The 21,601-nt window shown below is 49.0% G+C and overlaps 2 protein-coding genes across 6 annotated transcripts in view; both read right to left on the bottom strand.

The window, feature by feature from the left end:
- Positions 1–4,129: 4,129 nt before the first annotated feature.
- SLC29A3 (solute carrier family 29 member 3) lies at positions 4,130–14,270 on the bottom strand. 3 transcript variants are annotated; one of them, XM_071748991.1, is made up of 6 exons: positions 14,218–14,270; positions 13,152–13,412; positions 8,870–8,952; positions 8,085–8,311; positions 6,985–7,147; positions 4,130–6,349 (listed from the first exon to the last, which is right to left on the bottom strand). In XM_071748991.1, exons 2-6 carry the CDS (start codon positions 13,398–13,400, stop codon positions 5,680–5,682), a joined length of 1,392 nt encoding a protein of 463 aa, XP_071605092.1. In that variant the 5' UTR covers positions 13,401–13,412; positions 14,218–14,270; the 3' UTR covers positions 4,130–5,679. The 3 variants fall into 3 exon arrangements, with proteins under 3 accessions (XP_071605092.1, XP_071605090.1, XP_071605091.1); XM_071748989.1 differs by lacking the exon at positions 14,218–14,270 and adding an exon at positions 14,119–14,215; XM_071748990.1 differs by lacking the exon at positions 14,218–14,270 and adding an exon at positions 13,953–14,093.
- Positions 14,271–17,859: 3,589 nt separating this feature from the next.
- The window catches only part of UNC5B (unc-5 netrin receptor B), a 79,909-nt gene continuing 76,167 nt past the window's right edge, over positions 17,860–21,601 (bottom strand). For all 3 annotated transcript variants that reach the window (XM_071748987.1, XM_071748986.1, XM_071748988.1), the window contains 3 exons: positions 21,428–21,592; positions 21,147–21,334; positions 17,860–20,687 (listed from right to left, as the gene is read on the bottom strand). In XM_071748987.1, coding sequence (XP_071605088.1) covers positions 20,522–20,687; positions 21,147–21,334; positions 21,428–21,592 — 519 coding nt within the window. In that variant the 3' untranslated portion in view covers positions 17,860–20,521. The remainder of the gene's footprint in view (positions 20,688–21,146; positions 21,335–21,427; positions 21,593–21,601) is intronic.

Genomic DNA, 21,601 nt, shown 5'->3' with positions numbered 1-21,601 from the left:
TCAGGGACTGTGCTATGCAGCAGAGACCTCCCTCTTGGCCAGCTCTTGGGCATCTCTGGGTGTAACCTTGATGAAAACCCAGAGGAGCAGCAGGACAAAACCACAAAGGAGGGTGGCATTTGTACAGCAGGGAGGGAAAAAGCAAAGGGTACATGAAGTAAATTTGGTCATATGATATCCTCAGGGGGAACCTGGAGGGCACCTATGCTGCAACCCAACTTCTAGCTCCGTGGCTTTACCTGAGCTGCTCAGGCCCATGTCATGCTCTTCTGTGTTGCTCTTCCCATTGCCTCACATTTAATCCCTTTTTGCAGCGTTCACACGGCTGTAATTTAGGGAGGTAAGTCAGGAAAACCCTAAACTGAAAGAAGCAAAAATGACACCTAACAAATTCTACTCTGTGTGACTACATGATAGTGAGGGGGGACTGTGGACAAGAGACAGAAAGAGGGCGAGTGCAAGGAAACACAGGCTCAGCATGGAGGTACTTGCACTACAACTGTGAAAAGCTGTTGCTCCTGTTTAAGATCAGAAGTGAGTCTAGGCTGTCTTTGAGGTGATGCAATTAAAACAGGAGCCAGGTCCTAGATATGAAGGTCCAGTGGACCACCACCATGCGTTACAGCCAATGGTCCAGGAGACCTCTATCCAGCTTGCCAAGCCAAGGGCTCTCCAGGCCAGCAGAGAAAGGGCAATTGTCACAGAGCAGAGCTAACGCCAGGCACATAGAGTCACTCCTATGCAGCCACCAGCCTGGAGCTCACTCCCACTATAAAGCCACTTTCTCAAACCCCAAAGCCTTCTGCTTCATATTAAAAGCATTTGTCAAAGCAGATGCTCCCTCTTGAGCTGCCAGGTACCCAAAACTGTGCAGTGCTGGGCTGAGAGCTGAGCTGGGGTCTGTGTGTCTGTGTGTCTGTGTGTCTGTGTGTCTGTGTGTCTGTGTGTCTGTGTGTCTGTGTGTCTGTGTGTCTGTGTGTCTGTGTGTCTGTGTGTCTGTGTGTCTGTGTGTCTGTGTGTCTGTGTGTCTGTGTGTCTGCATTTTTCCCCCCACCCAGCATCTGCCCAGCCTGCTAAGGCCATGCTGGAATTTGTGCCCTAGATACTCTACATTCCCCCCGCCACAGCGTGATGAATTCAGAGGACAACTTTCTCCAGCTCAGTTTGTTCTCACAGTGCCGTCCAACAGCGCACAAGGCTGTCTAATCAGAAGCTACAGTCCTTCACCATCTGTTTAGAGCCTAATTACAAATGTAGAAAAATAACGTGCTTTACAATTGCACCAGTAAATGCTGTAAATGATTTAAATGCATGCATAGGTTCCCTGCAGAATTCAGCATGCATCTGCGACTTCTTTTTCTCACATTAGGCACATAAATCAAGGGAAAAAATACCCAGATCTGACAAACAGTGTGTCCCTAGGATGATGATTTTTATCCCTTTTTTACCCCCCTGCTGGAATGGCAAACAGGGCTTTTTTGTAACAATCCATTCAACGGCATTTTTCTTTGCTTCCATTTTAAAAACTGTTTATCACCATCGTGTAAATATAGTACAAATTGCTCCATAAAACATGTAAAAGGAGAACAGCAGCCAGGCGAGCCTGCAGCTGGCTGGCGAGGGTTCAAAGCAGAGGTTTGGACTTTTTTTTCCCCCCTGGTGTGCCTGCAGAGGGGCAGGACCAGCTCAGTTCATCTGCTGGGGACTGGGGCCCTCCCCCCAGGCCCCCCACCCAAAATGAAGACCCCCAGCATTTCAAGCCCTTGGCTCACAACCCCCCTCTCAGGAGGATGCTCACCACAAAGCCACATAGCTTTTTGAGTTTCAGCCCCATGCACACAATCATGTCTGAAGGCAAAAAAGGGTCAAGAGCTGAAATACTTTGAAATAGCTTTTCTGCAGCAGCGTTTAGGAGGGACGGGGGTCAGAGAGCATCACCTTGTCCATGGGGGGGGTGAGAGCAGCCAGTGTCACCAGGCGGATCAGGGTGCTGCCTTGGTGACCCTGCTGCCCATTCAAATGAAGTTGCCACAGGGTGGTAATTAAGAATAAAGTGATACACCCTAGCCATGGGGACTTCCAGAGCTCTTTAGGAGCTTTGTGTTACAGGGAGAGGCATGGATGTGGTCAGGTAGGGATGTTCTGTGCTGCCAAGTACCACGTACCACCACACTTGCACCCCATTCTACTGCTTAAGCCACCATAGACAACCCCACTTCAGCTCTTTGGGCTGCTGGCCCACCATGCATACAGGCAAAACACTGAGAGGATGAGTCCCACCCCAAAACACATAAAGCAGAGTAGCTGAGAAGCTGCAGAGCTTCTCTTTGATCACCACCAAGGTGATGCTGAAGGAAAATGAGGTTGTTTCAAAGATGCTTCCAACTCCCAAAGGGTAATAGTGCTGTGTCAAAACCTCTGCAATGCAAAGGCTGGTATCACTGATGGGGAGGCGACAACATTTCTAACCTGTGGGACACTCCAACAAGTGGGGACAGGCCAAACAAGGCTTTGGAGATCAGAGAGAAAGAGGGAAAGTTACTGGCAACTGATGGGGGATGAGTATCACTCCGTAACAAAGGTTTCCTTTCCTCCTAGTGACTGCTTGCTTGCTCTATAGCCCCAAACACCCACACTTAAAATGTTGCAGCTCCGAAGCCTGTAGGAGAAGCTGGCACCACCAAGCTGAGAGGGAGGACAAAATAGGTCATGCATCTGCTCAGTTAGAGCAGAAGCTGCAACAGATGCATCTCCACTACCCTTTCATCCCCCCACCTCCTGCTCCCCATGTCCTCCTGCCTTGCTGGTGGACAGTTCCCAGCTTTCATCTCCCCTAGCTGGATTTAGCAGCAGAGCCATTGGAGAAGGCAGCATAGGGCAGAGCCAGGAGCTCTACCATCCCCTGGATCATTTGGCCAGCACTGCTGGCTGAGAGTGCTGGGCAAAGGCTGGCTCTGCTGCTCAGCATCATGCAGAGATTAGTGCCCATCCTTTGATTTAGTTTCCCCTCCCTGGGTCCACCCTCATGAATTTTGCAAGTGCCTCCATCAGTCATTTGACACTCACTGGCAAGAGAAGGCCAAGCCCTGCAGAGAGCAAGTCTTCTTTGCCCTGCCAGGCAGCTCACAGCTCACTACCCCCAGCTGAAAGGTGGTGAAAACATTTACAGCCCTGCTACTCTTTCTTAAGCAGCTGAGGGGATGGTGTTAACATAGAGAAAAACTGCCAATACTGTTTTGGACATGTGAAGAAAACCCAAGGACCCAGCTCAGCTCTCAGCCCAAGTTCTTCTGGACATTTGGTGTCCTAGGCCCAAACAGAGACCTGGAGAGCTACTGCCTCTTGCAAAGCTCTTTGAGACCTAAAAGATAAAGTGTCACCTCCTGGCTAAATACCATGAAGCAGGTTTTGACCCCTGCGCTCTTTCTGGTGGTTGGTGTAGAGCAAGGAGCACACATCCACATCATTCCTGACCTGGAAACCAGGGTCAGTGGCTGCATTCCTTGACAAAGATACATTCTTTAAAACCATCAAGAAAAAAAAAGATGTGATTGCATTTAATCTAACACATCTGAGATACAGCATTTTTCCTTCTGCATGTTTCTCTCATCGTTCTGCATTTTCTTGCCTACGCAGAGCATCAGATGTGACTTCACCTGGGCACTTTTTTGGAAATTACTTCCTTGCCATTACGTGCAATACCCCATAAATTACCCATCCCCTTTTGCAGGGGCATCACCCCCAGGCTCCCAGCTCCATCCCTATACTGCAACACTCCCACCAGTGGTCCCTGCTTCATGTCCAGACTTGATTCTTGCCCACTTCAAACCTGTATTGATTTTTCCCTTCATTTTTCAAACTTTATCCTTTGTCTTTGGTGGCATTTCCATTGCTTCCCCTGGCAGATGCAGAAAGTATGCTCTCCACACCTACCAGCAGGTCATTGCATGGTATTAATTTAGAATAACAAGGCTCTCAAAGCAATTCTTTTTGTCCTCCTTCACCACATCCTTCTCAGCAATTTCTCCAAGTTGACAATCCAAGATGGAAAGGAGGGATGACCAGAAGGAAAAGCACACACTGTGTACACCAGTGCATCTCCAAGAGAAACCACTCCCTACACCAGCACTTGCACAGGATCAAGAATTAACTTCATTAGCCCACCAGCATCACTACTCTCAGCACCTTCAAGTTGAAGTGGGCCTTTATTCATGTGTGTCTTGCCAGCAAGCCCAAACTAAATGCTGGAAAGAATTTGTATAAAAAAAATAAATGAGGGCTCACCAAGACTACATGCCACCTGTGACAATAACCACCAGAGATCCCGCTGGTGACCCAGCAATGCTAGGGTGGCCACAGGTTGGCAGGCACCAGCCCCACATCCTCCCTCTTGCTCCCCACCACATCCAGCACAGCAAGACCTCCTGGCAACTTAGACCAGCAAGCAGATGTCAGGAGAGCATCACACTAATCAAGAATCCACTAATGACCCAGTCTTACAGGAAGTATTTTCCAAGGGTAACATCCCTGAGGCAGCAGCTGCAATGACAGGTGATCCCTTTTCATCCAGTTCACATCTCATAGGCCACAAATCCACCCAATTTGTGTAAATAAAAACAACAATGGTTTTCAGGCTAGGCTGTATTTGCATCTGGAAGTTTTAAGTGACTTTAAAAGCTGGTCCCTTTTGGGTGGCCCATCTTTTCAGGTGGCAGAGTACCTCCACCCCTCTGAAAGCATCTGGAGACCATATGCCACCTGTCTAACAAAATTAATCCATTTTCTGCTGTGAACATCACAGCAGAGTTTCTCTAATACCTCTCTCTTGCTTTTAGAGACCTTTCAAGACAGATTAAAGGCACCTTAGGTTAGGATCACTTGGCATTTTGCCTCCCAGAGTTCAGGGGCAGGCAGGTAAGTTGGTGTCCATCACACCATGGTCACAGTGGGAGAAATGGTCTCTGTCTGGCCAGGACATACAGCACTGGCACTAGTAGCACCATGCTGGGTAAAAATAAAAAAAATAAAAAAATAAAGTGCACAGAAATCCAAGTGGAGAGGTTTCCCTTATATTTGCTTTTTTGTGGTATGAATGTATAAAATCCTCCCAAAACAGTGCCCTGCTCCCTAGTGCAGCTGCTATCTGCTCTCAAAGCTTGCATGAAGGTGCTCCAGGGCTCAAACTCCCTTGAGCTCTACAACCACCACCACAGCCTGAGGAAAGGGGATGCCCCTGAGGCCACCAGAACATTGCAGACCTACACTTCTAATGACAGGGCAGCAAAACCCAAGGTGCCATCAAACCCCCAGTTTCAAAAAACCCCAGTTTCATTTCCAGACCAGCTTGGTGGCACCAGCAAGCCACCCTTGCCCACTGGCACCAAGGTGAGGTTCAGGTTTCCCAGTGCTTCCCTGAGCTCCTTGGAGAGAATGAGAATTTTTCTTTGGTCTGTTTGCTCCAGTTGATCTGGGGAGTGACAAAGGTCCAATGGAACCTCCCAAGCACAGGGGACATCCCTTTGCAGAAGGAGGACTTTTCCCTTGTATACAATCCACCCCAACAAGACAGGCAGCCTACCCTAAAACCACAGTGTGCCTGGCTTTTGGGGTGAAAAAAAACAAACCTAAATACCTGACAGCAGCATGGCAAATCAAAGGCATCTCCCACAAGCTGCTCCTCTACAAAAGGTGCACAATGAGAACAGAGCAGGCAGACCCCACCGCCAGTCCCACCACAATGTAAAAATTCATCGCCACCCCTGCTGCCTCAGCCAGCTCTTTTGGCACAATCTTGGGGCCATAGACCATGACCAGAGTCCCCAGGTAGCCATTGCTCAGCCCCAGCAGGGTGGTGAAGACTACAGGGTAGACGTCGTGCTTGAAGATCACCATCTGGATGTGAGCCCGGGGTTGATAGTTGCTGAGGATGAAGAGAGGGAGGAAGATAGTCCTGAGGAGGACGAGGATAGGCAGCAGCTTGCTCTTGGGGCCAGGCACCTGGATCCAGGCAGTCATTTGCCTCCCACACCAGTCAGCAAAGTTGTAGAGGAGGAAACTGGTGAGCGGTACAAAGTACTTAGTGCTCCACACGCTTCCTGAGGACTTGTTGACAGACTCAATGTTGGAAGAGATAGAAGGGAAGATGATGATGGAGATGAAGAAGACATAGAAGAGGCAGAAGCCGAGGAGGGCAGTCTTCTGCAGGATGGGGCGGAGTGGAGGGATGCTGGTGCTTTTTGGGAGGAAGGAAGTATTTGTGATGCCTTCTGGCTCTGCCTCATCCTCCATGCAGCTGTCAGGTGGCACAGTGGCCAGAGATGGGCTCTCCTTATGGTTGTCCAAGTAAAACCTGGAAAAAGAGAACAAGGGAGATTATTAGTTGAGGCTTGGACAGCGAGCAGGAGAGAAATTGGTGATGGACTGTCCACTGGATCCAGTGAAGGCAGTTACAGAAACTCCACCACACCTCCAGCTCCCATCTCATACAGAGAGATGACCCTCAGGGACACACATTCCCTAAGGCAAAGACCCCTTTACACCCTCTGCTGTGTTCATAGTGGGGACCTAGTGCATGCAGTATTTGGGAGGCCACCTGGTTTTAAGGACTGCAAGAACCAAGACGACCAGATGGTCATGCACATCAGGGCATGATGCTGCAGATACAGACTCCCTGCAAGGACACACCTGGCTGCTTCCAGATAATGTCCCTCCACTGACTTCATACATTTTGGAATGTATCAGCACCCCTCTACCCCCAAGAAGGCTTGCCAGAAACTCAGCACAGGCTGGGCCACGAGCCCAGTTTCAGTCCTTGGTTTCGATCAAATGGGGAAGTGTGGCTGCTGGTGGCAGAACACCAGAGCTGGACAGCACAGGGTAGGATTCTGGATGCTGGGACAGTGACAGGCACAGCAAGCATCCCATGGGACCCCTGGGCATGGAGAGCAGCAATCCCTCCCAATCCACGCTGGCGGGGGCACAAACCTGGAGTATTCCAGCCTGGGAAGGAGGAGGTAGACCATGATGCAGAAGACAATGAAGATGTCAGCAGTGAAGAAGTAGGCCAGGGCACTGTCGGTGACATCAGCTGCTGCCGCCAGGTCTATCAGGGAGGCGATGGCACTGATGGTGCCCCCCATGGCCTGACCTGTGCCAGAGACCCGAGAGCCAGAGCTCAGCGTCTGGGGACAGTCCAGCCTGAGGTGAGGGACCTTAAGGTGGCAGAGAGCAACCCACAGCACCTCCCATGAGGAGAACTTGGATGCAGAGGGAGAACCCAAAAAGAGCAGCATCCTCTTATTAAAACTTCCTGGCTTGCACATCCTCCCCTGCCCCAAATGGACGTCCTCAAACCTGGCTCAGGGCCCAGCCCCACCTCCATTTCCATTTAACCACCTCTCTCTATCCTACCCCAGATGGGAATTCAAGCCACCATCTTGGGGATGTGCTGATTTCTCCCACCAGGTTAAACTCGTTAAAACACTCCTGCCTTGGCCCCAGGAATAATTTCTCCCTCTTGATTTTTTTTTTTCCTCCCTTTTCCCCTCTTGGTTTGCCAGCTGTTCCACAGCAGATTTATAAGGTTATCAGCCCTGCAGGGAGCTCATCACTCACAGCTCCTAACACACCCCTCATCACTCATAAAAACACCTGGAAATGCTGAACAGAAAGGAGGAGACAAGGCAAGCCTGAAGATTCCTCCAGCTGCAAAGAAGAGGAGGCGAGGGACACGTCTCCTTCCCTCCTTCTCCCTGCACAGGATGAATAACCAGGTCAAGCTGTCATGCTGGCTGGAGCTGCCTTGCAGGGTGCTCATCCCCCAGGCAGGGCTGGGGAAGGACCCACCACCCTCCTCATCTCTGCTCAGCCCTGAGCACTTCGGTATTTACAGAAACGAGAGTGCCAGCTCGTGACTGACCATGTTTCTCCTTCAGCAACTTCCCCTTATCTCCAAGGCAAAGTGAAGTTTCTAAAATAAACCCCATATGACAAAACACCAGTTGCAGGAGGGAAAGAAAACCACCCAGTCAGGGAAAACCTGAGAGGATGATCCCTCTGGGATGGCACAGCTCAGGGACACCCACCTGAGATCAGGGCCTGCAGGTTCCTGGTAGGGAAGCGGCTGCTCAGCCCAAAGATGCTGCTGCTAAGGATGGTGGAGGCACTGCTGACAACCACCACACAGCCAACAGTGAGAGTGAAGAAGCTGGTGGTCCAGGTGGAGGTGTCAACCTTCACTAGCACCGTGATCACCAGGAAGATGGCCAGCATGACAAAAAGGGAAGAGAGGATCCGGACACTGGCAGGCACCCTGCAGATGAGGATATGGAGACACTGCTGAGTTAAAGCTGTAATGTGAATCATAGAATCACAGAATGGTCTTCATTGGAAAAGACCTTTGAGATCATCAAGTCCAACCATTAACCCAGCAATAAACCATGACCTTCAGCATCACATCTGCACAGCTTTTAAAAACCTCCAGACTTCACCACTGCCCTGGGCATCCTGTTCCAGGGACTGAAAACCCTTTCAGGGAAAAAATTGTTCTTAATATCCCATATAAACCTCCCCCGGCACAACTTAAGGCCTTTCCTCTCATCCTAGTGCTGGTTACTTGGGAGAAGAGACCAACACAACACCAACTCCTTAGCTGCAAAAAGAATCAAGAAAAATAAAGAAAGGTGTGGAGAGAAGTAGTTAAGATTTTTCTCAAAACCCTTCAGATGTCAGCTCCAAGGAGGCTGCACTTGTGACTCCCCGTGGCTTTCTCCCCAGGAGGAGACTGAGCTGGGATCCATGGCTAAAGCCAAAGAAAGGTAGGAGAGATGTGGGCAAATCCAGGGAGAACCAGGAATGGAGCAGGACTTACCTGTTGACAAGCAAGAAGTTTCCGATCAGGCACAGCACCGAGGGCACAGTTGAAGCAATGGAGATGTAACTCTCAAAATAGTCCTGCCAGGGGGAAAAAAAAAAAAAGGTAAGAGGGGAACAACACGTGCATTTCAGGTCCTAAATACAGCCCAATACAGCACACATGGGCAGTCATGATGTAGGTGTCCACCTCGTTCATCATAACACATGCTGCAAAGCTGCTCAGGACAAGAGGCAGCAGGGATGGGCCCCCAAGGATGTCTCGTCCTGACCCAGCCCTGGGATATTTCAGGAAATTAGGGATCTAACCAGTTCAGAAGCAAAAATGGTGAAGGAAATACCTGCCTTACTGCTGCACTGACCCCACAGGGCAGCACCTGAAATGAGGTGGTCTGAATTTCTCCTGCTGTATCCAGCATCATGAACAAACCTCTTTAAGGCTTTATCCTATTTGAGCTCTGTGAAGGATGTTTTTTTTATAGCTCAGGACACAAAAGCATTAATATTATTAGCAAACTGCCTCAAAAACCCAACCCGAGCTTACCTTTCCAGGTGTGAGAATGTGCCTGAGCAAATGCAGCCCAAGTGGTGACACAGGAACATTATTTTCTCTACCTGTATGCACAAAACTCATGAAGAAACTATACTGAGGCTGAACACACATTTACTGTAGGGACTCATCCATCACCCCAACTGCAGCATCAGTCAATACCCACCAGCCCCCCCACACAGGGGGCAGGCTGGGCAAGCAAAACGCAATAACAACAGAATAGAGAGAGAGATTTCTTTGCCAAGATTGCAGCCAAATGCTGACATTTTCAACCCATTTGTTGTATTACTCTGTTAAAGCTTGTCTGCTCCATCTCCGCCCCTTGAGGTGCTTCATCCTGGTTTTTTTCTGTGGGGATCTCAGCCAGCAGGCAGGACAACGCTCGCCAAGAAGATGACCTCCATCTCCACCCCCACGGTGATGGGCTGTCATTTTCTGCTGTTACCTAGCTACGAGAGATGGAGCCACGTTGCATCTGAGCTCTAGAAGGCACTTGGCATTTTCTCTTTGTACTTTTTTTTTTTTTTCCCCAGCTTTGCATTGCAGGCTTTTAATCAGTTTACAAGCATGTTCATTTATTCTTCCCTATCAGGAGCTCTAGTGTAAGCAACAGGAAATCTAATAATCACTCCTAGAGGGTCTTTACAGATGGAGACATAAATACCTGCAGTCAGGGCATCGGCTTGGAGATGCAGGAGGCTCAAAGCTCTACGGCCATAAAATGAATTATTGGAGAAAAGACAAAGCAAAATGAAAAGTTTGCTGATAAAACTAGGACATTTTTACCAACCTACTTAAAACAAAGCCCGGGGATACTTAATATATTTCCAAGTTAATTTTCTTTCTCTTCTAAGGAGGAAAAAAGAGTGAGCAGAGGTGTACTTAGAGTAATCCAGCAGAGACATTGCTTTTTGAGCTCCCCAGGGAAACTTTCATTCACTCCACACACCAGTAGTGGGAAGAGAAGTGGAGAAATATTTAAGAAAATGAGGAGCCTGGACTGCTCTGGGAAATTTTGCCCTACCTTACTCACAGAAAAACTCTGCTGGGAAGAAAAGCCAAGGAGAAGGATTTCAATTGCTGTCGTTTCTATGAAAAAGGAAAGCCCATGCCCTACACTTTTAATGCAGCAGCAGAATGGCAGGTGGCAAATTTAATCCATGCCTGGACCTATGGAATATATCACTCTTCATACTCAACCCACCTCTTCATTCCTGCCCAGTAGATGTTAATCCAGCCCAGGCAGTAATGCTTCTCCCACTGCCACCCATGACATACATGCTTTCAGGGCAAACTTTTGGCTATGCAAAATATCCTAGATCTTATCCCTCTTGTCTGAGCCTCCATGACTGGCCAGCTCAAGGGCCAAACACCCCATCACCGACACAGTTTTAAAGGAGAAACAGTAATGCTGAAAGACTATCACCCATTTCCTGGCTAATGGTAAACAGTAACACCCAAGGCAAACCCAACCCTCTGTGGGAGGAAGCTGTCATTCCTCAAACACAGAGCTGAGGTGTGTAATGGAGGTGCCTGACCTTGCATTAACTGCAGCATCATCAGCCATGCTGCTGTGATGCACAGCACACAAACAGCACCTTAAAAAAAAACAAAACAAGAACAAAGCATCTCTGTGGCAGATTAGTCACCAGTATTGGCCAGTGCTGCCGAGATGCTTTTGCAAAGTAGTTTTTACTCTGCTTCAGCACAGATTTGGCAGCTGGGTTCCAGCCGAGCTGGAAAAGCAACCCCAGGTCCATGGTGGTGGCTGAAGGCATTGGAGCATTACCTGGAGCACAGGGCATGAAATAAGCAGGCTGGTGCCATGAGCAGGCCCATCTTCCCACAGTCAAGCTCTGTTTGCTGTGACTCACAATCCCATATCAGAAACAGGGCTGACTGTTTATTTTTTATCAGACTTGATTGCCATAGAAAAGCCAAGTTGTTTTTTACTGGAGGAAGCAAAAAAACCATTGTGTGGCAACCCCACAAAAAGAGCAAACACATGTTTTGGATAAAGTAATGGCTGATCTTCCCAGGAATACAGCCATGCAGGAGTTTTTAGGAAGAATCATATAATGGTTTGGGTTGGAAGGGACCTTAAAGATTATCAAGTTCCTTCCATGGGACACCTCCCATTAGAACAGGCTGCTCCAAGCCCCATCCAACCTGGTCTTGAACACTCCCAGGGAGGGGGCAGCCACAGCTTCTCTGGGCAACCTGGACCAGTGTCTCACCACCCTCACAGAGAAGAATTTTTTCCCAATGTCTAGCCCAAATGTCTCCACTTCCAGTCCAAAGCCATTTCCCCTCATCCTATCACTCCACAGCCTTGTAAATGTCCCTCCACAGTTTTCTTTAGGCCCCATTCAAGTACTAGAAGGTCTCTGCAAGGTCTCCCTGGAGACTAGAAGAGACCTAGTGATATTTGCCCTACTTGAAAACGTGTTTTTCAAATAATTTCTTGGATAAGCCCGACAAAGATGCAATGAGGAGTAGGTGGAACGCAAGTGAAAATGGAAGGGCATCGTGCCACATAGTGGTGGAGCATCCTTCACCCCCTCTCTCAGAACCCTTCCTAACACAGGGGCAGCTCATTTTGGGCTTAGTGCCATCAGTTTAAGCCACCCAGTATCTCAGTTTACACCAGCACACCATATACTTCACCTTCCTGGTACACACACCATCCATGACACTCAGCTTCCTCCCCACCAGAAGCACAGTTGGCTTAACAGCTATTAAATTAACACAGCTGTGGAGGCTGTACTGGTCTGAGAAACCACAGAGAAAACATGGGTGTCACACCTGGCTCTGTGTTCTTATAAAAACGACATGTGCCCAAACCACCTGAACCACCAAGCTCAACAACAGGAGGAGGATGGGACATGGCTTCACTGCACAGACACTTCACCAGCCACAAAGAAACAGCACTGCTCTGTCTGAGGACATGGGGAAATAACCCAGATACAGCATAAGGAGTGAGAGAAGGAGGCTTTGGGAAGAAGAAAAAGAGAAGCTATCAAGCCTGCTGTCCCAAGGCCAGCTCATCAGTAGCCCTGTGACAAGCTCCTCATCCCATATGCCAAAAGCCAGATGTTATTGCTGTAAGGAGAAACTCTCTGGTCACACCTGTGTGATCTTCGAGGGAAAGCAGTAAAACAGCTGAGGGACTTGAGACTACAGCTGCAGGGCTCCTGCAAAGTCCTGCTGCTGCCTCTGCACCAGCCAGCACAAGGAAGAAAACTCTTAAAACATGGTCAGTGCTTGGCCAGGGAGCCAGAAGTTCAGAAAAATTCATCTCCCAGACTGCAGGGAGTGGCAGATGAACCCAGCTGGAAAAGCACAGAGCCCTGTGGGACTTCGGGGCTCACCATGAGTGAAGGACAAAAAAAACTAAAACAAAAACAAAACACAAAGGTTTATACTGTAGAAATCATCCTATGAAACGCAGCCTTGCTCACGGGGAGGGTTAAGCCAAGTTTTTTAAATGCATCCTGAACTTTAGCACAGGTAAAGACAGACTAAATACAGGTAAAAGACAGACTAAACTTTTAGTTTTAAGCACTTTTCTTGCTACTATTTGTGCTCCCCAAATAATCCCCTGCGCATGGTTTGCAGCAGACAAAACTCCAGAAGTTGTTGATCCATCTTTTGGGGAAGTGGAAGGGAAAAATAGCATTTTGGGAAGGAAATCAGCTGGTTTTTTCTGCCTTGAAAGCAAAAGACTCACCCGCAGATCGGACCCTGCCTGTCCTGCCAGACCTGCCTGATCCGAGCAGTTTTGCAGCTTGTACATCCAGTAGTGCTTTGCCATGATGAAAAAATTCCAGGGTAGCAGTGACCCGATGCCCAGGAGGAAAAAAATAATGTAGGCCCCATGGAAGCGGTCTCTAGGCTTTTGCTGGTTGTACCTGTTCACCGAGGGCTCCTTGAGCAGGGGCTCCTCATCTGGGAGAACACTGCTGGCTGCTGGGTGCATGGTGCCAGGACGCTGCAAAAAAAAAAAAAACAAACCAAAAACAAACAAAACAACCCAAAATAACCCCTCAAAATTGTATTATCAGTTGAAGGTTGCAAACTGTTGCTCAGAAACCCCTGTATACAGCTCTTTCCTCCTTTGGTCACTGATTGCCCAGCAAGCAGCAGATGAATGAGCTGAACTAGCTGGGCTCAGACAGGTCCAGCTCCCTGAAAGGGAGAGTTCCCATGTTTCCATCCATAGTTAATAATTAACCCATCCCCTTAGCCTTGAGAAAGAAGGAAATGGCAGCACATTAAAAAGAAAAAAATTAAAAATTAAAAATTAACATATTATAAACTAACACCACCATCAGGCTTTGCAGAGCGACCTGTGAGCTAATGTAACACCAGAGGGCTTTCTAAAAAGTCTTGTAAATTAATGCAACATCACCAAGCTCTGCAAACCGGCTTGGAAACTAACAGAACGCCACCAAAGCCTTGCAAAAACTACTCATAAACCAGAATAACGTCACCGGGCTTTTAAAAAACAGCTTGTAAACTAATGTAATACCAGCAAGGCCAGCTTACACCACCGCAGCAACACCATCAGGCTTTGCAAAAACAACTGGCAACCGGCTCCGGCACCCCACCCAGGCTTTACAAAGCGCCTTGTAAAGCCCCGGGGGAGGGGCCGGGCCGGACCGGGCCGGAAATCCGGGATTTTGCAAAATAAAAACCTGGCATTCTAGCAGGGGGAAGCGCCTCATCCCTCCCTCCGCGCATTCGTGCATCTCAATCGGGCATCCCGTGTCCCCCCTGGCCGCGGCAACACTCACCGGCCCCGCAGCCTCCGGCCCCGCCAACCCCCTCCGCCCCGCCCCACCGGGGGTGGCCCCGGGGGTGGCTCGGCCCCCGGCACCGCCTCCTGCGAAAGCTTTCCCCGTTTTTTTTTCTTGTTTTCTTCTCTTTTGCCTTCCCTCCCAATTATGAAGCGCTGCCGCTCTGGCTGACCCCGTGCAGCTGCCCTGCAAGCGGCACTCGGGGACTTCACGGTTTCAGATCAGAAGAGTTCTCTTAAAATCGGTGTTACTCTTCGGCTGTGAGCTTTGGGATGGTATAAGCTTTCTCCCGGACTTGGGTGTGTGAGACCATTGTCCCGTGTGTGAGGGCAGGGAATAGGAAGCATTCTCTGGAGACCCCCTCACCGGAGCCAGGACACCAGCTCCTCCTTCATCACAGAATTACAGGCTGGTTTGTGCCGGAAGGGTCCTAAAGATCAACCAGTTCCAAACCCCCTGCCGTAGGCAGAGGCGCCTCCCACTGGTGTCAGTTACTAATTGATGTGACATTTTTGGGGGGGAAAAAAGTCACATTTGGAGAAAGAAATCTCATAAAAAGAGAACAAAAGAGACACACAGAATAAAACCAGCTTACAGACAGTGAAATGGGAAAAACTGGCTAGAAACAGATCCCAATTAGGGAAAAACACATCCCATTTACAGAAAAAAAATCCCAAGTAGGCAACAGCCCATCCTTGAGACGGTCCTGCACGACAGTTGAAAGAGATGGAAAGGGGTACTCCCCACAACTTATCTTGGTTATAGCCTTGAGCACAAGGTAGAAAACACTGAGCGATTGCATTCAGTGTATTAATATACCATTAGCATATTAATGTACTAGTAGGATACTAAAATAGCCACCCCCAAGCTAGAGGAACCCGTACTAACAAAAAGCCCCTCACTCTGTGAGCATACATAGCAACATTTTTAATCTTTGCCACTTTAAATGGAAATGAGGAACTAGTTAATCAATCATATGTGCAAATGACAGAATATATAATTAAGGTTATTTTTCATGGTTTTGGGTATAAAAAGGAGCACTTGTGTTTCAGGAAGCTGAGCTTGCTTTTTTGGAACACCACCCTGCTCCCTTTTCTGCGCAGCAATGGGCACTAAAGCAATTATCTCTATTCTATGTATGGATTGGCTTATTGCACACCAGGTGGTAGAACCCACCTTCAGGACACCACCACCAGACCAGGGTGCTCCAAGCTCCACCCAGCCTGGTCTTGAACACTTCCAGAGCGGGGGCAGCCACAGCTTCTCTGGACAATGTGGACCAGTGTCTCACCACCTTCATAGCGAAGAATTTCTTTCTAATGTCCAACCTAAAGCTTCCCTCTTCCCGTTTGAAACTGGGCCCCTCATCCCATCATTCCATGCCTTTGTCAGAAATCCCTCCCCTTCACGCCCCTTCAGGTACTGGAAGGTGCTCTGAGGTCTTGCCAGAGCCTTCTCTTGTCCAGGCTGAACAACCCCATTTCTCTCAGCCTGTCTCCATAGCAGAGGTGCTCCAACCATCAGAGGATCTTCATGGCTTTCTCTGGGCTCATTCCAAAAATTCCATGTCTTTCTTGTGTTGAGGAGTCCAGAGCTGGACAGAAAGATGAGCTCCACCACCTACAATACCCAGAGCACATGGCAGGGTTTTTCCTCCATTGCACCTCTATCCAGCCTTTCTTCATCAAAAAATAAAACAGCCTCCGTTTTTTTGCAGAAGGCTCCAAGGTGGTCTAGTCTGCATTTTTTTCCCCACATACAGCTGCCTGTGGGACAAATGCAGACAGACCCAGATACCTCACCTCCCAGCAGCATCAGGCAAGCAGAGCTGGTGGTGACCTGGAAGCCAGGACAAGCCACCACCCATCTCCAGCCTCTCTGAGGATCATATAGGCTTGGCCACCCAGATGTCAAAATAGCCCAAGACATGCTGTAGTGGTTTTTTTCCCCCTGTTTAGCAAGCAAACAAGCAGAAGCACATGACCTACCCACCAGCAATGTGCTGAGATGGAAAGGCTTCAGAGGAGCACGTGGGTTTCTCTCCAGAGGTTTCTCCTCAGGATTTTCATCCACATTGACATGCTAGGCTGGAAAAGCACCTGAGGAGATGGCACAGCCTATCTGAATCAGTAACCCATCAGCTCAGAGGGATTTGCCTGATATTTTTGACCTGCTGCTGTCTATCATGTCAAAAAACCCATCGTTAGAGAAGAGCCTCAGATCACATCAGCACAAGGGACTGTGACAGCTGAGCAGGGTAAACAGAGCCAGTCCACGCTTAACTGGAGCTGTGGGAGCCCCTCAGGTCAGCATTATCCACACCCAAGAGACCCTCTGCAACACAGACCCCCATGTCAGCTCCAGGCTGATTTTAAGGACACCCCGATACTTCAAAACAGGGTTTGGGGTGCTTCCCCTCCACCCCAACCCCAAATCTAGGCCATTCCTGGTCTGAATGCAAGGTGAGCTGTGCCAGAACTGAGTTTCTTGGTAATCCCAGAGGATTACCAGGCATCCCATAGTGCTGTTTGCCCTGGCTACACTGGAGGTAACAAAGCAAAGGGCACGTAAGTAATGGTTGAGAGACTGAAACTTTCATGCACTGGAGGAACTAAGAGACCTTGATGTGGGCTGCTTTGGTGCTACTGGGTGTCCTCTCTGTGACATAATAAATCTGCCAATGGTTAGTGATGGCACAGCAGTCAGCTTTGGACCTACCATGAGAACTGAGTTCAATACATCAACTGAAGAGAAAATGTGGGCCAGCTAGATTTCAGGGAGGAGCAAGGTGGGTATTTTGATAGAACATCAGATGAAATCAGATACCAATTGGCCAAAGCTATTCAAAGATCTGGGCCCTTAGAAACATGGGTTAGTGCAAATGGTTCCTGCTGAAAGAAACTTTGGAGACTGAGGTTAAAGGAATTAATATGTAAAAACCAAAACCAAGATTATCACTTGGGATGCAGCAGTTACATTTGGAGCTGGAAAGGCCACCTGGGAGCATTGTGTATCTTTGCATGGCTATGTTGTAATTGCTGCCATGACTGGGCAGCAATCTTCTCTCTGTATCTTCCCCTGGTCACAGAATCCCCACACCTGCCCAGAGTAGGGACAACATTGCCATCTCCTGGTGGCATCTTGTTCCCATAGGCTGTGACCAGCTCAGATAGGGGCAGTGGGACCTCTCCCTGCAAGACCTTCTGGTGGCTTTGCTTTCTCTGGCAGAGCCATTCCCCCTCCCAGATTAGGTTCCCTGGTCCTGGTCCTTGCTGGAAGAGTCATGACTTTCTGCAGGACAGGTGGACATCCCTCAGGAAAGGAAATAAACTTCCTGAGACAGTGGCTTACTCCATAAGACATAGATGTAGTGGCTCCTCTCCTGCCTTGTAATCACCCATGCAAGTCCAAAACAGCCCATAAATCAATCTGTGCATCTTACCTCCCTTAGGGACTCTGACAGCAACCTCCTCCCACCACTGGTGCTGGCATCCCTGCAGCATCTGACCCAAAACCAGGTCGAAGGGATGCTGATGGGGATCCCGACACTGCTGCCGCTGCTCCAGCTGGACCCAAATCCCTGCAGATGCAAAACCCAGCAAGAACTGGTGAGTGATGAGAACGAGAAGAGAGAGCAGATTGTTTTGGGGTTTTTTTTATTAGACTAGGAAATATAATTTATTGCATAAAAATTAATTTGTTACAATAGGAATTACAATAGGAATGCTAAACTTTATTTACAGTTCTTTAGTTTACAGAATAAACAGATGTGTTTTTTAGAGGATGCCACCAGGCCCATCCCCCGGACATATAAATATGGAAACAGATTGCAAAGCTCAGATTGCAGATGGACACTGCCAGCATGACATAGCTCCCAGGACTGCCTTCCTCACATCACCCAGACGGAGAAACCACAGGTCCTGAAGAGAGACACAAAGGCCTCCTGGTAGCTGGCACCCATGGGAGATACTTAGAGGACTAGAACAGGGGGCAAACCCTGCCTCCTCCCTGCCCAGCTCCCAGTGCAGGTTCCCCAGTCAGAAAAATGGGGACAAGCCCCTCCAACACACACCTCAGTGGGTCCAGGCCCACCGACAGGAAGGGGAAGACAATCACGGATGGATGGATGGATGGATGGGATGGGATGGGATAGGATGGGATGGGATGGGAGGCAGAGGTGCCTGTGGGTGGGACGGACGGAGGGACAGGCACACATCTGGGTGTAGAGTGATCCATGAACCAGACACAGTGAGAATGACAGCGAGAGAGATTCAGATGGCCCAAAAGAAGAGCCTCTTGTCTCACAGAGAGCACCATGGCGCCCAGAAAGGAGCCCTGTGAAATGCCAGCAGCCGGTTCGGTACATAAATTCTTCATTTCTTTCAAATTTACTTAATCCCCCCACACTGCGCAGAGATGGGGGTCTCAGAAAACTGATACTTAAATGTATCTAAAGAATAGACAAAACCCTTCCTATGTGACACAATTTGCCCAGTAGATGTCTTCACACCCAACACACATAAAAAAGTTCCCTTTCTCCCACAGCCTTGAACACTCGGCAAGAAATGAACCCTGAACACCCCAAAACACAATGGGGAGCAGCTTTAAGTGCTCAATTACTGCTTCAAGAGCTGCTGAAAGGAACCAAACCTGTGTTCAAGCAATACTGAAACCTCCCTACTTCCACCAAGCCATCCTGCAATGGTGATGCTCATGGCAGGGCTCTCTGATTTTGCTCTGGTCCCTGGGACACTGCTGCCCCGTTCGCCCATGACACTGGTCCAGGACCCTGCACATCACAGCCTGAAGCAGGACCTGGTCTCAGACCCTGCTCTTAATACTTTCATCAGTGAAGAATCCATAGCCTTGCCCTGGGATCTATTCTAATCCTGAGCTTACCATAACCTTTCTATTTTTATTTTTTAAATAACAGATTACTAAAATATAGCACTTGCTGTGTAACTATTTCTACCTGCAGGCAATCTAAATTTTTACCCTTCATTGAGACACTGCATCTTTATGAGGAACTTTGTTCCAGCTGACCCCTTCATGACTTTCTGATCATCCTACAACTTCCCCATTATCACAAAAACTCTATTACAGATCCAAAAAGGAACTGCGAGGAGAGGATGGAAACCTGCTTGATGCTTCCCATGCCATCCCTCATGTGAAAATGCTCAGCTGAGGGCTTTCCCTCCTTGAATTCCTGCTGAAATACTGCATCAAAAACTGGGCACGAGCACATGGACCCTGGAGACACAGGCGTTTTGCATAGGGGCTGCAACCTGGCCCACCAGCTTCTGCTTCCCCTGCACCCCTCCACAAGCTGCTCATCCTCTCCCTTCCAACCTCAGGACCAAATTCTTTGGTTTGTACTGAAGTTATGTAAATGAATCCTAAAAACCTCCCCCAAAGGATGCCAGGGAAGAATTAAATAAAAAAAAACAGCCCCCCCCCTCAGCTCCAAACCCTAAATGCAGGGCAGCATCCCTCATCCCTCTTAGACCCCTGGCTCTGCAGAGCACTGTAGCCAGGGAAAAAGGGAAAAAAATTCCTGGGGAGAGTCCCAGCTGTCCCTGAAGCAGAGGGGCTGTAGAGGCACTTCACCCTACAGACTCCCTGGGGGTCCCACGACATGTAAACATGCTTTGCTCCACTTTTCCCTAAATGCTTTTCCCTATAAAAGTGGGTTCATCACAATCTCTCTCTGCCACCGCCACCACAGCAACACTCTTGCTCTCACACACACAAAAAAAAGGTTTATAAATCTTTTTTTTTAATTTTTTTCTTTTTTTTTTTTTTCTTTTTCTAAAAAGGACTCATCCAAAAATCTGGATAATAAATTATTTGCGTTTCCTAAGAAACTTTTTTTTTTCCTTTTTTTCTTTCTTTGCCTCATTTGCCTGAAGCTATTGATAGGAGCCACTCGCCTGGACTGTACTCATCTCTTCCACCTGGAAATGCTATTAAAGAAGGAGGAGAACCAGAGGGAAACCCAGAAGAAGGAGAAGAAAAGCCCCCATCCCGACTTGAGAAGCCCTAAAATTCCTCCCCATGCCATGAGCACTGCTGGCTGCCACCCCAAAAGGAGAAGAAGGAGGAGGAGGAAGAGGAACGCCGTGTAACACTTCAGTTGCTTGTAAACTCTGAGGATGGGTCTCTAAGGCTGAGAGTGAGCAGAAGCCACGGCCTCATCTCTTCCTCACATGGCTGCTGCCTGGGGATGGATGAGTTTCCCTGTGACACCAGGGAAGATGTCATCCTTTCATCCTCCTGCACCTGCTGGCAGCAGGAAGCATCATCAGCAGTCCCCCTCTGTGGCCATGACCACCAGCATCTCACTCTTGCCCATCTCTTCTAAGGCACTGGCCAAGGTGTTGAGATCACCATCCTCTTGATGCTCGGCTTCCCATAAGTCCAGGAGCACCCCGGTGGGGCTGGCTTTGGTGGCAAAGTAGTTCAGATACCTGCAGAGGGAAAGCAGAGAGGAGGTCCAGGTTGGTGAGGTGCCCTTCAGGGATGGAGGGACGGAGGATGCTGGAGCAGCAAACAATGGGAACCTTGATGGAAAGGCCAAATGCCAAAATCCTTGAGACACGGCCTTCAATTTTTGATATAGGCACTGATGCAAAAGCAAAGCAAGCTTTTTATGGCTGAAATTACCCTCCCTTCCTTTGGACCTTGGAAGTGAACCCAGGCAGGAACAGCCCAACCATGGTTCCAAATGAAGAAGGACCAGTTCAAAGTGACAAGAGACCCAGGACTGTGGCACAGATGGATCTAACTACACTTAGCTATATCCATAGTTCATTGGTGGACTTGTATAGCTGCACGTAACCTAACTGGATGCCTGCAGCATGAAAGAAGAGGAGTAAAACTTCCCTGCCCAGGGACAGGAGGGGAAACCAAAGCACAGGGAGACCCACCGATCCATGGAAAGCTTCTGGGCAAGAAGTCTCCAGTCGTTTCCCCTGGAATTGGGGGCATCCAGGCTGTTGCAGATTTTCTGCCGGATGGAGAGGGGGATTTTGAAGGCGTAGGGTCCCAGCTGGGTGGTGCTGGTGGTGGCAGCACTGCTGTGGTGGGAGCGAAGGGTGTCAAAGGAGCTGGCGTGCTGCAAGAAGAAGGACAGGGAGAGAGACATTGAAGCACAGAGTGGCTACCAAGCATGTCCCCTCGCTGTCCCAGTCAGCTCCCCAGTGCTCACCTCTCCCAGTGTGATGTGGAGCTGGAAGATCTGCCCTTCTCCTTCAACCTGCCGGACGCAGATTTTGCAGGTGAGCTCCGTGGAGGCCTGGCTGTACCTCTCCAGTGTGAAGGTGCAGTGCAGGGCTCGCTGGCTGCCACTCCAGATGTGATAGAAGGGGATTTCCTGCAGGCC

Source organism: Heliangelus exortis, chromosome 7 (assembly GCF_036169615.1).
Source record: "Heliangelus exortis chromosome 7, bHelExo1.hap1, whole genome shotgun sequence".
Lineage (NCBI taxonomy): Eukaryota > Metazoa > Chordata > Aves > Apodiformes > Trochilidae > Heliangelus > Heliangelus exortis.
Note: the sequence above shows the minus strand (reverse complement) of the source record. Positions and strands in the feature narration are given on the sequence as shown.